Raw genomic sequence first — 16,899 nt, 5'->3', positions numbered from 1 at the left:
AAACAGCAACATAACAGGAGATGTTTCACCAAAAATATTTTGATGATCAAAAGCATTGAGCAATGATCGTTATGGCGTGCCAGCTATCAAATTTGCTTTGCAGAAAAGTTGGCGCTCTTTCCCTTTCCAGGAAAAAACTTTAGAACATTGACAATGTTGTCTCAAAAACCTGGAGCATCAAACCATGGATCACTCAAATCTTCCAGTTAAAGCAAGATCATGGTTTTCTTCTTTTGCTTGCTTGCTAGATCTTTTTTTTGGGATGGAAAAATGGTTCCATGTGATTGCCAGACAAAGATTCATGTTCTTCCAGCCTTTAAGAATAGACACCACACACAAGAGAGAGAGAGAGAGTATATAAAAAAAACAGCACCTTGGTGGTCAGGAGATCCAACGGCTGGAATGGACACATCCAACGGCCGCCAGCCAGCCATCTTCATCAAAGGAAAAACAAAAAAAATGCTCTCCATTTTTCCTCTTCTTTTATAATCATCCTAGCTTTGATTGGCAATGGGATTACAGTACACTCCCCCGAGGGACGCCCGAGCTGCGAAGAACACATTCGTCAAAACTTCGAGAGATTTTGTCACGAAAGAAAGGAAAGGTTTCTCACATTTTCTGTGCGGCCTCAAAGCATAAGCGGCAACCTCCGCAGCGACGTCGAGCTCGAAAGCTAGAGCTTCGGCGGTTTCCAGCTCCCGAGCTGCCATCTCGGCTTCCTGCGCCAGAGCATCCGCCTCGGCTACGCGCGTCGCGGCTACCAACGATGCCTCCTCCGACTCCCTAACTATCAGTGTTGCTGTCTCTATGTCCATCTTTGGCTTCTTCGACTTTACTGCCCTCTTAGCGTCCCGGCCGAATGCTTTCTCGTCGTCGCTGTCGGGCCTCTGTCCTCCCCTGGGTTTGGAAGAGCCTGTATTGATCTTGTAGTTTTGATCCACCTGCGAGAGCATTCACCATGGATTGAATCGTTTCATGGCAAAGAAACACGACTTACTTTCATCAACTTGCCTTGCACTGTTAAAGCTTTTAGCTTCGCGTTCAAAAGTTTCCGAAAGTTTGGCGGAACCATATGGTGCTCCTGTAAGAGAGAAATGGATCAAAACCTCGCAGACGATGGATGAGAAGTGTACCTCCACGAAGTTAGCAATCGCCGCACTACTAGAACCACCGGGATGTTTCATAACTATAATGGCTTCCAAAATAAAGTCGTCATAACTGTGGAAAGCAAGCCCGTAAGTTTCTTCAGAGATAGAGGGAAACTAGTCACAAAAAGAAAAATTTGTCACCTTTGCGGACTTGTTTCACTGGGTGTTGATGCCATCTCTCTCATTTCTTGATAAGCTGCTGGATCGGGGAAAGCTCCCAAGGGGTCAATCTGCAAAGGACTCAATCCAGCGTCCATGGATTTCCTCATGCCGCCTCCACTCGGCAGTCCCAGGACTTTGGAGGACCTTGGACCGCCGGGACCAGAACAAGCACTCAAATTCCTCCATTTGTCCTGCCAAGACCAAAATCAAAACGAAAGAAGAAGATGAGGAGAGGGAAGAACCAAAGAGAGAAAAGGAAGTTCCAATTTCTCGGGTCACAGTACCTTCAAGTCGACATTAGAGCGAGATTTGAGAACGGGGCCAAATTTTGGATCCTTCTGGATTGCCCGCCACTTCCCCGCTCCATATTTCTCCACGCCGGCGCGCAATGCCGCTTCCTCTTCTGGAGTCCATTTCTGTTTCGGCGCTCCCATTTTACAATGCTAGCAGCTATGGCTGAGCTCAAGATCACCCACACGCGGAGCTACGATAAAACAAGAAGAATCTCCCAGCGCTGTGGAAATCACACCTCACCTGTGGCCCACGCGCCCAGAGCGGAGCTTTGTGGAGCTTCCCGCTCCCGGGATTGTCAAGAGCGAAGCAGCGAAGCAGAGAACTCTTCGCCACAAGCCCTAAACCTAATACGTGAGACCTAAAAAAGGGGTTTTAAATGTTTTCACCGAGTTTAATTAGCGCGCACAAACCTAGGCACCTTTTTATTGAATATGATTCTATAAAATAGTTCTGATATGTTATTTACAATTAAAAAATGCGATTTTCCATTATGTTTTTAATTATAGCTCTGTAACATTTTTTCACTTTTTGAGTTTTAAACCTTAGTCTATACATTAATGTTTGTTTTTAAGGGTGCCACCAATTTTGAAATAATGATATAAATAAAAACATATTGTAGCTAAAAAATTAAGATTTTATGAATAAATAATTTTAGAAAATTTAGAAAATTTTATTAATATTCATTGCATCTGTATTTTAAGTAATATTTCTTTCATATTGTTACTTTAAAATAAGTTAATATATTTGCCAAAATTGATATTTTTACATCAACTTAGTTAATAAAACATATTGAAAACTCTTTTTTAATATTAATATTATATAAATTTTACGCTTTTCAAAAGATATTCATCTTTCATATAATGTTATAACTTTCAAAGTTCTTATAATTTATATGATTTCAATTAAAATTTATTATAAATAAAGAAAATATAATATGCATTAGTATCAACAGAATAAGTGCATACAATTTTAATTGAAACTATATAAAATTAACAATAAATAAATTAATTTTTAGAAGATATTTCTATAGAATAAAAAAGTACAAACTTAGAAAGACTAGAATTTTCATTATAAAGATATCTGATATTAATATTTTCATCAGTATTGGATATATAACTTTTAATATTGTTGTATTATATTAGAAAATATTGCTTTTTTGCATTCAATAAATATAGTTATAATAACTTTTAAATATTATAAAAATAAAAAATATTTATAATTTTTATAATTTTTATATCTATAATACCATATACCATTCTAAATATATTAAGGTTTTGATAATTATAAAATTGATTTAAATTTAAAATATATATATAAACTAAGGTTTTGGGCAAATTGAATATACATATTTTTGTATTCTATACAATCATATTAGTGGAGGTGAAGGGTAACTCTCATTGTCTATATGGAGTATTTAGATTTATACTTTTGATTTATATTTAATTCACACTCTTGTGAATGAAAGCTAAGAGCCACAACTTTCCCAAAAGCCCCACACTCTTGACACCCAATATCTTACCTCTTTGTAAGGAACCAACTCCCCAAGGTGTCGTAGGCTAAAGGATCCCCGAAAGTAGGACTGAAATGATAAAGAGTTCATCGGATGGGATCAAGTTCGAGATTGAGTCCAAGACCGACTTTGAGACCAAGTTCGAGATAGAGTCCGGGATCAAGTTCGAGGCCGACTCCAAGGCCAAATTTAATATTGAGTTCGAGATCAAGTTCGAGACAGAGTCCGAGATTTGAGATTGGGTCCAAGACAAAGTTCAAGGTCGAGTTCGAAGTCGAGTCCAAGATCGGGTTCGAGGTCGAGTTTGAGATCAAGTGAGGAAACTTCCAAACAGGAATCCGGTGGTGAGGTTCGGTCATCCAAGACTCGATTGGACATTCTAGAAGGACAATTGGCACAGACCAATGCCATGTTAGAGACTTTCATACGCAAGCTAAAACGTGATAAAAAACGAAAGAAAAGGCGAAAGACTGCAGATGCTAGTAGCGCAGAAGGTGTGGACCCTTCAGCAGGGACTGAGGCAGAACTGAACAAAGTTGAATAGACCAAAGTGGAATCAGTCCCTTAGGCAGTTCCCAAGTACAAACCAAAACCCCCACTAGTCTTCAAAGGAGTGAATGATTATAAGGTGGTGGAGGATTGGTTTCACAATATGGAAGACTACTTCCGAGCATTGCGGTTACCGAGCTCGAAGAAAGTCTTATGTGCAAAGCTATACTTCGCAGATAATGCTAAGTCTTGGTGGAGAATAACAAAGGCCAACGAAGGACCGGTGGCCATTTGGGAAATGATGAAGGCAAGGATCTATGTGACTTATGTTCATCCAAATGCTACTCTGCACCTAAGGGATGAGCTGAGTAGGCTGAAGCAAACCAGAACCATTAAAAAATATGTGAATAGGTTTATGGCAAAGAGGATACTTGTCACGGATATGGGTGATATGAATGCGTTCCATGCCTTCATATCAAGCTTGCAAACCTGGGCTTGCGGTGAGGTGATGTGTTGGAACCTGACCAATTACAAAGAAGATTTGAATGTGGCTATCAAAATGCATTTCAATGATAACCTGCGAAAGGGGAACACGACAGGGTTGGGGTCCACATTTAGCAAAGGGGCCAAACCAAGGGGAACATATAGCAAAGGGAAATTCAAGAGGAGTTTCTCTAAGAATAAGTCCTCGGGGTTCCGGAAAGGCAAATCTGGTGGCCAGCGAGCAAGTACGTGGGGGAGTCAAGCAGAAAAAGACAAACCCATAGATAAGAATATCAAGTCTGTTAGCAGCGTGGGAAACAACATATGTTACAACTGCAATGAAGCGGGACACTTTTCGAGGGAATGTCCCTACCCGAAAAAGGCCAGATCCAATATGGCCATTAAGTCAAGTGAAATCCAAATTGAGGTATGTGATCTAATCCTTAGCTTAAAGTTACTCATTACGCAAGCAACTTTGGTAGAGAGTCATTCGTGACATCTACGAGCCCTTCAAGGGAAGCTCGGAGGTAGCTTTGTTAAGATCTTTATTGACATGGGTACTTCAGATAATTTTGTAGCTGTAGATATAATCCAGCAAGCTGGACTAACGGTGCAGCGGTTGGGTGAACCAAGGATGATAGAGTTTGTTCAAGGTAGCCAAAGCACCGATGAGATACTTCGACAAGCGAGAGTCGAAATAAGGACATAGAAAGTAGACATGGATTTCATTGCATTTGATATAGCGGGATTTGACATAATCTTTGAAATGGACTGGTTCAATCGGTTCATAGTAGCTTTGCATGGACAAGGGAGGAACTTTGTGGTACTGGCGAATGCCTGGGGAGAACGATCCAGGGTGGAGGCCCAAGATCTAAAGGTAGGACAAAGTAAGGCCAAAGACTCCTGCTTAAACCTGGTGTCCACGAGAAGACAACTCACTAAAGGAATTAAGGTAGCATTTTTATGTGTACTCTCGGTGAAGAGTGATAAAAGATGGGAATGGAAGAAGTACCTTTAGTAATCCAGCGGGTGTTGGACCAATTCCAGGATACCATGCCAAAGGAGCTACCGGTGGGGTTGCCCCCCACACAACCAATAGAACACAAGATTAAGTTAGTTGAGGGTGCTAAAGCAGTGGTTCGTCCCTTCTATCATTTGAACAAAAAGGAACTCAAAGAGCTCAAGTGCCAACTAGAAGAGTTGGTGAACAAAGGGTATATTAGGTTGAGCAAGTTGTTGTATGAGGCACCGGTGTTATTTGTGAAAAGAAAAGATGGATCTATGTGCATGTGCATAAACTACTGATTGCTCAACAAGTATACAAAGAAAAACAAACACCCTTTATCAAGGATTAAGGATTTGTTTGATAGGTTGGGAAAGGCAAAATACTTCTTAAAGATTGACCTAAGGGCAGGATACTACCAGATCAGGGTAGCAGAGGAAGATGTCGAGAAGACAACCTGTCGAATAAAGTATGGGAGCTTCGAGTTTTTAGTGATGCCCTTTGGGCTGTGCAATGCGCTAGCAATGTTTTCGACACTGATAAACCACATCTTTATACCATATTTGGATCATTTCGTGGTCGTTTATATTGACAACATCCTAATCTATAGCGAAATGCTAGAGGAGCATGCTAAACACTTGACGAAGGTGTTTGAGAAACTAAGGGAACACAAGTTGTATGCTAAAGAGAGCAAATATGATTTTACTCAACAAAAGGTAAAGTTTCTCGGGTACGTGGTGGGCAAGGACAGGCTCAAGGAGGACCTTAAGAAGGTCCAAGCAATCCAATAATGGGAGTGACTATCGAATGTACATGAGTTGAGAGCATTCTTGGGGCTATGCAACTACTACCGAAAGTTTATCAAACACTATTCGAGAATAACCTTGCCCTTAACAGACCAAACATGTAAAGGGAAGATGGTATGGATAGCGGAATGCGAGGCGGCATTTGTCCACCTCAAGGGAAGTTGAGGAAGACCCCCATGTTGGTGTTACCCGACTTTGGTAAGGACTTTGAGGTAAAACTGGATGCTTCGGACTTTGCATTGGGTGTAGTTTTGAAGCAAGACAACCACCCAGTGGCATTCTTCTTGAAGAAGTTTGACAAGGCTTAGCGAAAATGGCCTGCCCACGAGAAGAAATTATTTGTGGTGGTCAAAGTTCTCAAGGAGTGGCGACACTACCTTGGGAGGCATTTCAAAATTTACATGGATAATGTGGCAATGAAACACTTCTTGTCACAACCCGACCTAAGAGGGAAACAAGGTCAGTGGGCTAACGCTTTGGCTGAGTTTGATTGCAAGATTTTGTATAAACCTGGGAAGAGCAACATCGTGGTAGATGCTCTAAGTCAAAAAGCAAGCTTGAAGTTGGCGATATCTAGCACAATAGCAACCTTTTGGGACAATGTGCGAATAATGTATGAGAGCAATGGTCTAGCATAATAAATGTTGCTGAGGAACCAAGAGGCACAAGAAACTCACCAAAGAGGTGAGTTGCCAATGGAAGAAAAAATAGGTTATAGGAAACGCAATAGACTCATTTATTATAAACAAATGAGAGTGTATGTTCCAGAAGGGGAATTAAGGAAGGTAATCTTAAAAGAGTGTCATGATGGACCTCTTGCAGAACACGGCCGAGTGCCCAAGACGATGGGTTTACTCAAGAGGAAGTATCATTGGCCAGATATGGCTAAGGATATCCAAGACTATGTAAAGACATGTCTAACATATCAGCAAGTCAAAGCTATGACTAAGGCTAATGAAGGCTTGTTACAAAGCATCCCAATTCCAGATCACCCGTGGAATTGTCTTACGATGGACTTCATCATGGGACTCCCCCCAAGTGAGGGGTTCAATGCGATATTCGTGGTGGTGGACTGATTTTCGAAGATGGCACATTTTATACCCACCACAACAGAAGTGGATGCGGAAGGTGTGGCGAAGCTATTCTTTGAACAAGTGGTTCAAGTACGGGGAAGGCCAAAAGAGATCATCTTAGATCGAGATAAAATCTTCACCAGTAGGTTCTAGAAAACTCTCCTGGAACAATATCGCACCAAGTTGAAATTTAGCACAACTTATCACCCATAGACAGGTATTGGGTATTAAGTCAAGTTTGATGGCACTAACGCTTCTTGACAAACGGACAAATGGAAAGGGTGGATAGGTAGCTGGAGGATTATTTGTGATGCTATGTCTCGGGAGACTAGATTGATTGGGTAAGTCATTTGGGACTTGCGAAAATGTGTTATAACAACTCACCACACTCGAGTATTGGGGTGAGTCCATGGGAAGTCATCAATGGATGAGTTATTGAAGGTCCTATGGAACTCGGTGTGGCCGAGTATTATGGAGAGTTACTTGCAATGGAGGCATTCACGGTAGAAAGGCTCAACATTTGGAATCTAATGAGGGATTCCTTAGAATGGGCTCAACAAAGGCAAATCAAGTATGCAAACCAAAAGTGCCAAAAAGTAGAATTCTAACTTGGGGAGAAGGTGTGATTGAACACCAAGAACCTAAGGCTACCAAGTGGGATCAGTCGAAAGTTGACCCAAAGGTAAAGATGCATATATTCTTGGAAATGAACTGATCTTGAGTTTTTTAAGCAGGTTCACGAGGCCTTATGAGATTGAGGCACGAATCGGTAAAGTGGCTTACCGTTTTCAACTTCCTCGAGAGATGGGGAAGATGCACCTAATGTTCCATGTGAATTTACTCATGCCGTACTTTGAGGATCCACTTTGCAAGGACCAAGTGAAACCTTTACCTTAGGTTATCCAAGGGGAAGAGGAATACAAAGTTGAGGCCATCCTCAATGCACGCAAAAGCAAGTGACAAAAACACGAGATGAGAGAGTTCCATGTGAAGTGGAAAGGATTTCCACACTGCAAAGTAATATAGGAACCGAAAGAGAACCTAGCGAATGTTCGAGATCTAGTGAAAGAATTTCTACATGGCAGAACTCTATGTACTTATGCAAAGTTCAATTAAAAGTATCAATTTATTAAGTTGAGCAATGACATATGTTGGGACCCGAAGGCGCACCGAAGGTAAGCTAATTAGCATGGGTTAGCTAAGTCGACCAGGCGTAGGGAACTACACCTGACTCCTCGTGGAGATGTCGAATCTGTATACATATTCTATCGAGGTTGGGTTCGAGTCCCAACCCCCTAGTAAAGCAAGGTTGGGTTCAAGTCCCAACCCCATACTAAGGCTCGGTGACGTGAGGGGTATAGGGACATTTATATTCCGTTGTCATGGGCTCTTGGCCAGGGAGGCTAACTTAGGCACACCGCTAAGTGGGGGGATGCCCCCGGAGACATGGTCAACAAGTCGTAAGATTAAAAAGAGACGTTCGATGTGGGCATCGAACTTCTTCTATGGGTGGTGGAGTTGTAAGGAACTAACTCCCCAATTTGTCGTAGGCTAAAGGATCCCCGAAAGCACGACCGAAATGATTAAAAAGTTCATCAAATGGGACCAAGTCCGAGATCAAGTCCAAGACCGACTCTAAGACCAAGTTCGAGATAGAGTCCGGGATTGAGTCTGAGGCCCACTCTAAGACCGAGTTTGAGACCGAGTTCAAGATAGAGTCCGAGATCCAAGATCAGGTCCGACACCGAGTCCTAGATCGAGTCTAAGATCGGGTTTGAGGTCGAGTTCGAGATCGAGTCTGAGACCAAGTCCGTCGGGTCCAAAATCGAGTCCGAGATCAAATCTGAAACCGAGTTCGAGTACTAATACAGGTCAAGGGGTGAAAGCCCAAAGCGTGTGTCTCCCGGGGGGGGGGCTACAGGGGGTTCCAAAAGTATAGTAGGGATAGTGAGGTTCAGAAACCAGTCTTGAAGGAACTCTCCAGTGGTGCTTCCAAACTGATTTGAGGTTGAGACTAGGACTGAGGGGCCTTAAGTGGGAGTGAGTATGGACTCGGGTGGTGCCGAAGGGGCCACTGAAGGAAGTGCTCAAGAGCAACTCCCACTCCTGGAAGGGAAACCGACTACAATGCTCTCAGCTCATATGGAGTGGTGCCCCACTTGAGTACCTTGTGGCTCATTAGTCCTCACCCTTCTTAAGGGGTTGGGCCTCCCCTTTGGGATGGAAGTGGGGGGGTAGAGGTACCCATACCAGGCCGTTAGGCCACGGTGTTTCGCCCTGGCATCCTGAAGCAACTGTTGCACCCAAGGCTTGGGATTTAGAGGGTCTTATGATCAAATCTTATTGTACCAAGGGATGTTAGAAACCTGGAGGCTTGGTGTGTTTGCCTGCTTGTGCATGTAGGGAGTGTAGCCGAACCTTAAGTCCAATCTAACCTGGGGAGGGGGATTGGGAGATATTTAAGAATTCGTGGGTGGATGGTTAATGCTCCATTGCTCGTGTAGTGAATAATTGAAACCAAATAGGACTAAGTAGGAGTTGGTACAATAGGCGAGAACCTTGGCGAGGGAACTTAGCTAAGAAGATAAGGCAATATTAGTTGGATAGATGAGGTAAGCTGACAAATTGGAAAGGAAAAATTTGTGGCTTACACTCTCAGGTCGAGCCCAACTAAAAGAAAATTGAATATACCACATATCAATCTCAACATATTTTATGATTCCTTTAAACTAATTAATAAAGTCAGACACGAAACCTCTCATCCAACCTAGTAGTATTTAAATCCATAATTGATTGAAAAATAAGGTGCAATTTTATTCATAAGCTCTTTCCTTTTATATTTAAACTTTAATGGATCATTTATTTCTTTAATTGCTTACATTTTAGAGTAGCAATTGGTGTAATTGATTGATGTTATATGACTATAATTGGATAATTAAATCTAGTTAATAGTGGCATTTATGATGTATAGTGCAACTTTTATTGCTCTTATTGCCAATCCTAACATCTGGTCAGATTTCATTTATAGAAATTTTAGGGATAATATGTATTATTAATTTGATCAATTTACAATTAATGCAACATATCATTCTTTAGATAATGCTCAAATATTTATGTAATTTTTTACATGTCTTTAAGGCATAGTGTTATAGTGGTATAATGGTTTGAATGCAACCATATGTGGATTAGAACCTTCTCCCATATATTTTCAAATATATATTTAGACATACTGACAACTATGACAATATTTTATAGCAATTGCATCATCTTTGTCAATAGTTATTTGAGTTGATACATAGATAACATACCTATCACTCTTAAACACACTCAAAGAAAGCTTAGATCAAGCTCAAAAATACATTATCAATCATTTATTCTGTCCTAAACCCTTGAATTGATGCTCTAGAAATATTCTTTGAATTGAATATTTTAAAAATATTTGTACTTTAAAATGCATTGCAATAAATGACCAGAGGTGGATCAAACAACTTCATGAAGAAAACCTATAACGTACAGAAAAAAGAAAGAAATCATAAAGATTATAAAATGTAGAATTTGAAGAAAAAAGGAAGAACTTAGTAGAAAATTAGTTAAATTAATTTCCTTTGCAATAATATATTGGGAAATGTGGCAAACCCAAGATCTTTGCTAAAAGAAGCCATTAAAAATTAAAAGAAATAAATAGGAAAAAAAGCCATAGTGTGGAATGAACTTGGATACATGCACAGAAGGCCCAACTAACCACTAACAACTTGTACTTCCACTATTACATGTGTTAAAACTATAATATTCAAACAAATTAATGCTTTAAATGGAGATAATTACATTTTTCCTATTGAAACTTTGCTACCATCTCTATGAATACTTTATATTTGTAAATGACTAAAGAATGTTAAGTTAAACTATGGTACCATACGGCAAAATGGATAGAGAAATAAAAATGCAAGCAATAAAAGTGAAAAGTGTAATGAAAGATAAAGTGTAATAACCATTGCAAAACCTAAAATAACTTGAGTTTTTAGATAATCAAAATTAATGCCACTTAGAAAAACTATGATCCAAGCCTAAATCTACTTTTTAAAATTTAGAAGAGCAATAGAAATATAGTGAAAGAGCAAAAAGAAATAAAAGAAAAGAGAAGAAAAAAATAGAAGAAAATTATTGTTAAAACCATTCAACATTAGAGTGTCTTAAGATGGTTGTAATGCTATACATGCTCAAACTATTAGTTATTAAATCCACTAAGATATAACAATTATCTCTTTTATGATGCTCAATGATGTAGGGATTTAACTATTTTAGTGTAAACTTAAACGAATGTATAAATCCTTAAAAAGAACCAAGTCACTTTGCTAAAATGGTGTTAAAGAAATCTCAAGGTCTTGCCAAGCCTTGAGTTAGACTTTTTATATATAGATATGGTCCACAGCTGCCAAAAGTCTCATCCAATTTCAAAAACTCCCAAACTTGTGTTTAGAGTTATGTAAGCAACCAAAGGGAACGACTTGAGAGACGGTCCATGGGGTTCAAATATAGAGGGAAAGGGCCCATGAATAAGAGTGCACCCCCTTTTCCAATCGGTTAAGGGTCTTGGGATATTTGGGGTTAAGCGTCCTTGGGTTTGAATAGTACTGGGCTGGGTGACCTCCCGGGAAGTCCAAACTCAGGAGCTTACATTTGGTATCGGAGCGTCTCGGGTCCGACTCTGTTGGTTGGCTAAGGGAATCACACCACATGTTGATTGACATCTGGCTGGTCCAGTTTGCTCCCGCTGGGCTCGACCCGAGGGGTAGGGTGTCAAGAGAGTGGGGCTCTCGGGAGAGCTGCAGCTCTCAGCTTCCGTTCACGAGGGCGTGAACTTGCAGGGAAGCGTGGTGGATTGTAAGCAACCAAAGGGAACGACTTGAGAGACGGTCCATGGGGTTCAAATATAGAGGGAAAGGGCCCATGAACAAGAGTGCACCCCCTTTTCTAATCGGTTAAGGGTCTTGGGATAGTTGGAGTTAAGCGTCCTTGGGTTTGAATAGTACTGGGATGGGTGACCTCCCGGGAAGTCCAAACTCAGGAGCTTACAAGTTACTCCTCCCCCAATAACTAGAACTCTAACACATATTGTGACACAAAAGGATGGACAAAATTTAAATTTCCATTGGAAGGATCATATTTTGCTTATAAACATAAAAGAATAAAGTTATGTTAATACTAACCTTATATATGGTATGAAATATTGACAATGTAGTAGATAAGTGTCTATGCTATGTTGAGGATGATCAACTGTAAACATGCTAAAAATTGATTTAATAAGAGTCTTGAACACCTTACTAAGAAATGATTTATTATGCACAATATAATAACTTTCTCCCATTTTGAGAAGTAATCTATTGCCACAAGTAAGTAGTAAAGGTTAGACTGATAAAGAACTTTATTAAAACAAGTGTAACTACAAAATTTTATGCGTGCTACTCCAAAGATAGCTTTAGAGGGGCCTTATTAGTATGAATATAAGTAATTATATTCTGAAAGTTTGCTAAAATGAGAGATATTTGTTGAGCAACTGCAACCAAAGCCTTACTTAGATATGTAATGTTCAAAAAGAATTGTAGATTAAAGTTTTAGATCAAAACAATTAAAGTGTATAAAACCTTGTGGAGAAGAAGGTTAGTATATTAAATTGAACTTGGAAAATGATGTAATCTTTCCTTGACAATTACATGCTTGCATCTCATTCTTTCTCAAAATCAAGGTATAAAATAAATCACATAGAATGGGGTTTTATCATTCTTACGCTAACAATAATAAATGCCAAAAACTTCCTCTTCAACTTTGTAATGGCCATGTGTGTATTAATGTGTAAATCTCTTGAATTTGAGAGGTTATTCAACCTAATATTATTCAAACCTAAAGAAAATTAACCTTAAATATCCCAAAACCATTAACCAATTGAAAAAAGGGGGTGCATTTTCGTTCATAAACCTTTTCCCTTTATATTTAAACTTTTATAAATTGTCTCTCTATATTTAAACTCTTATAGATTGTCTCTTGAACTTTTTTCTTTGATTGCCTACAATCCACTATATTTTTCTACAAGTTTAGACCCTCATGAATAGAAGTTAATAGCCTAACTAGTGCAAACTAAACCTACAAAATGTCAATCTCAACAGTTGGTATGATTTCCCTAGCCAACCAATACAATCAGATTCAAGACCCCTTTAATACTAAGATTTTGAGTTTAGACTTCTTAAGAAATCACCCAACCTAATACTACTCAAACCCAAGAATGTTTAACCCTAAATATTTGAAAACTCTTAATTGATTGGAAAACAAAGTCCACTCTTATTTATGAGCCATTTTCTTTTATATTTGAACCTCATAGCTCATTTCTCAAATCATTCTCTATGGTTGTTTACACAATGGCTACAAGATCAGTGTCAATTGAAAAATTTGTCTAAATAACTCAAACACAGCCTAGTGATTATCAGCCCACACAAAAATAACATCCTTATGGACTATAGTTATCAAAGATGCTCTAGAATTGGGCAAAAACTGCAAAAAAAAAAAAAAATGCTAGTTTGCCCAAAAAAACATCATAGCTAATGCATAGTAGTTGGTGGCTTGGATGAAGAGATCTCTTTACACTTGTTTATATAGAGAGGGATTGCAACTTACCTTTGGATACTTTAAATTTATATTTGTTTGGATTTAACACAATACAATGTCATCAGCAATGAGAGAAAAGTGCTCTAGATGCTGTTGAAGGGAATGTAAGGCTAAGCAAAGATCATCAATATACACCCACAAAGTTGTGCCAATGTTACATAGATGCATATGTCATAAGATATTGGAAAGTTGCTCCACCATTGGAAAAGCCAAAATGAATCATATATAAGCAAAGATCCCCCAAGGAGTACAAAATGACATTTTATCTCTGTCCAGTGGATTCACAATGATTTGGTTATACCTAGAGAAGCCATCCATGAAGGAATAACAAGGGAAACTAGCAAGTTCATTGATGATCTCATCCACAAATGGAGTCTGAGATATGATCACAATATGTAATCCTTTGAAGTCCACATTTACCATTGGCTTTTCAAACCAGCATAATTTTGGACACCTAATTTGAATGAGCCATGGACACAATATACCTTGCTGCCAAGAGCTTTTGGACCTCTTCCTTGGCTGCAAGATGAAGAGATAGATTATATCATGCATGTATTTGAATTGTTAAAGAACTTGATCTTGTGCACAAGAGTGTCCATAGGAACACATGGGAGTCCCATGTAAACACATCCTTGAAGCTCTAGAGTAAATCGATAAACTATATCACATCCTCCTCATTGAGAGCACTAGAAATAGATATAGTTCTTTGTCTCTAGATAAGAAAATCTGTTGGCAACAAGGATCTGGCTTTGTCTCAGTCTCCATTTTGGTTGGGATTTTAGCCAAAGTGAGGCCACATATTGGGATTCCAAGCTCTTGGCTTCCTATACAGTTATGATTGCATCATGTGACAATTAATCAACCCAAAAAATTATCCTTGCAAGGAATGCTGATGAAGGTGGTGTCTTCAAGATGTTTGTCGACTGCCACAAGTCTCTGAGGCACCCTTGCCAAACCTAGTATTCACTATTGAGTTGGCAAGTCACTAACTGTAAATCTCCCAAGAATTGGACATGGTGGAGCTTGGGTTCTTTTGTCAATTGCATGGCATTGATCATGGCCAAGTATTCAGTCTCATTCGTAGATGAGACTGGCAAATGTGTGGAGAGCTTGGAGCCTACTTCTCTTGATTGTTGATAATCCATACACCAATGTTGCCTTGTCGATATTGTGGACACTAGGCTCCATCAAAATAAACCACAAACTATGGAGTGGAAACTTCTCCAAATAAAGGAGAAGGATCTGCAATGTTATCCTCTACCAAGTTCAGCTAGATCTCTTAGTCTTTTGCATCCAAAATTGTAAGACACAATGCCAGGGGAGTTGGTGTTGACACTTGGGCTAGATCTTCATTGCAAAAGAAAAAGGCCATTGGGGGGAGATCTTGCACCATGCTAAGGTCTTGATCTTCCTAAACCAATGCTATGCCCTACTCCAAAAACTGTGTAGCTTCAAAAGGTGGCAATGATGGCAGGTCTGTAAACTTAGTTTTGGAGGCCTGGATATCCAAAGGGGAGTAGTCAAACTTAGTTTTGGAGGCCTGGATATCCAAAGGGGAGTAGTCAAACTTAGTTTTGGAGGCCTGGATATCCAAAGGGGAGTAGTCAAAGACACTGGCCACCTCCAAAATCTCCAACTCTTGCAAGCTCTTATCATGAAGCAGCTCTGGAAAAATGACTAAGAGATCATCTCCAACTTGAGTCTGCACCATAACTTTGGGCTGTCCAGAAATATTCTGTCCTCATTAGTTGAGGACAGTTACAGAGGTTTTGTCATCTGAAATCTTCATGTACAATGTACAGTTCATCAGCCTCACTACCAGAATAGTATAAAACAAACTTATTATATTACCAAGGGAGAAATCAGCATCCTCCAGTTTTTTAGCATGACAAATTAACATCCTTCATTTTTCACAGCAAGATAACAGCCAAAACACATACAACAATCTAAACAGACTGTTAATACGTTACTATTTCAAGGTTTGAGTTTTTCTAGCCATCTGATGATATGTACATTGTACGTATACACAGAAAAAAACTCTAAGCATCCGAACCTGAAGAAACCTAAATCAAGCTGAAGCAAAAGGTAGATCATTAAGGACACAAAAACGAAAACAATTAACAAAACATTCTAGCAGCAATGTTAACATAAAGGGGAGCTGTTTACTTCTTAATCCAGGTTCATGTTGGATTGATTTGTTGCGTAATTACGTACAATGTACACACTAACAGGCTGATCTTGACCCCAAACTCCCAGAAAAAATCATAAAGGGCGTTTCTCTTTTTCAAATTCAGATTCACAATGCGGTCGAACACGAACACGGCTTTGGCTCGTTCCACATCTCCACATCTGCCATACATCTGGACCAGCTTGTTTGTCAAGTAGCGATTCCTGTAGTGGCTGCTCTGCAAGATGGAGTCGTGGATTGTCCTGCCTCTACCTAGCGATGTGGAATCCGAGCAGCTCTTGAGTTGGGCAGCAAGCAAACTGATCTTCGCGCAGATCCAATCCTGCTATGGTGCCGCGCTGCATGCTTGCAAGCTCGTGGAGATCAGCCGTGCCCTTGTCACAAACTCCAGAGCTAGGGGTTTTGGGTTTGGGTTTGGGAAGGCGAAACTGCAAAAGCGTCTTCCGATGGTATGAACAGGCAATACAGGCTCCAAAGTGGGAAGCCGAATGCTGGTTCTCATCTAAGCCAAGAAAGGTATGTAGCTTCCTTGTTCAACTTGCTGCATTTGCTGAGGCTGCTCTTCAGGTTCATAAGGTTGTGAATGTTCTGTTCGAAAGCAGGCCGAAGCACGCCCACCTAAGAAGGATCTCCATCGTTTTGTAAAATGGCCGAAGTATGTTCGAATCCAGAGTTTTGAATCTTCGACTGCTGAAGGTTCTGCGTACGATCAACCAATTCACCAGCTTGATCAGCAGCATGGTCACGATATTGTAATGCTGATACTTCCTTCGCCAGCTGCTGCTTTATTTAAAATGCTCTTGAAGAAGGACGAGTGGATATTGAAGAGGGCTGAAAGAAGCCGTTGTCAAAGATGGTTTCAGTGAATAATTTTACTGTGATAATAAAATAGTTACTTCAGAATAATTTATTAAGTTCTTTATTTGTAGTTGTGAGGGCAAGTGTATTGCTATGATGCCGTATACTAATATTAGTGTAATGAGATTTTGGTAGCCGTTGGATTAATTTCAATCTAGACCAAGGTGGGCTCTTGGTGCAATTCCTTGTATATTCTAAAACATCTATGATGTCACATTTAGCAAATTC

General features: G+C 39.7%; 1 protein-coding gene across 2 annotated transcripts; it reads right to left on the bottom strand.

Annotated features, from left to right (window-relative positions):
- Nucleotides 1-336: 336 nt before the first annotated feature.
- On the bottom strand, nucleotides 337-1,937 carry LOC9637271 (single myb histone 1). 2 transcript variants are annotated; one of them, XM_024678000.1, is made up of 7 exons: nucleotides 1,845-1,937; nucleotides 1,595-1,794; nucleotides 1,290-1,501; nucleotides 1,134-1,218; nucleotides 998-1,081; nucleotides 614-941; nucleotides 337-547 (listed from the first exon to the last, which is right to left on the bottom strand). In XM_024678000.1, the coding sequence occupies exons 2-7, from the start codon at nucleotides 1,742-1,744 to the stop codon at nucleotides 495-497; spliced, it is 912 nt and encodes a 303-aa protein (XP_024533768.1). In that variant the 5' UTR covers nucleotides 1,745-1,794; nucleotides 1,845-1,937; the 3' UTR covers nucleotides 337-494. The 2 variants fall into 2 exon arrangements, with proteins under 2 accessions (XP_024533768.1, XP_002972715.1); XM_002972669.2 differs by having other exon boundaries at nucleotides 1,595-1,937.
- Between the last annotated feature and the right edge of the window lie 14,962 nt (nucleotides 1,938-16,899).

The sequence above is a fragment of the Selaginella moellendorffii genome, unplaced genomic scaffold (genome assembly GCF_000143415.4).
Source record: "Selaginella moellendorffii unplaced genomic scaffold, v1.0 SELMOscaffold_20, whole genome shotgun sequence".
NCBI classification, from domain to species: Eukaryota; Viridiplantae; Streptophyta; class Lycopodiopsida; order Selaginellales; family Selaginellaceae; genus Selaginella; species Selaginella moellendorffii.
Note: the sequence above shows the minus strand (reverse complement) of the source record. Positions and strands in the feature narration are given on the sequence as shown.

Coding starts and splice junctions, on each gene's coding strand:
- LOC9637271 (XM_002972669.2), bottom strand. CDS start 1,744: ATGGGAGCGCCGAAACAGAAATGGACTCCAGAAGAGGAAGCGGCATTG. Junction 1,219..1,289: donor AGTGAAACAAGTCCGCAAAG/GTGACAAATTTT, acceptor TGCTTTCCACAG/TTATGACGACTTTATTTTGG. Junction 548..613: donor TTTGAGGCCGCACAGAAAAT/GTGAGAAACCTT, acceptor TGTTCTTCGCAG/CTCGGGCGTCCCTCGGGGGA.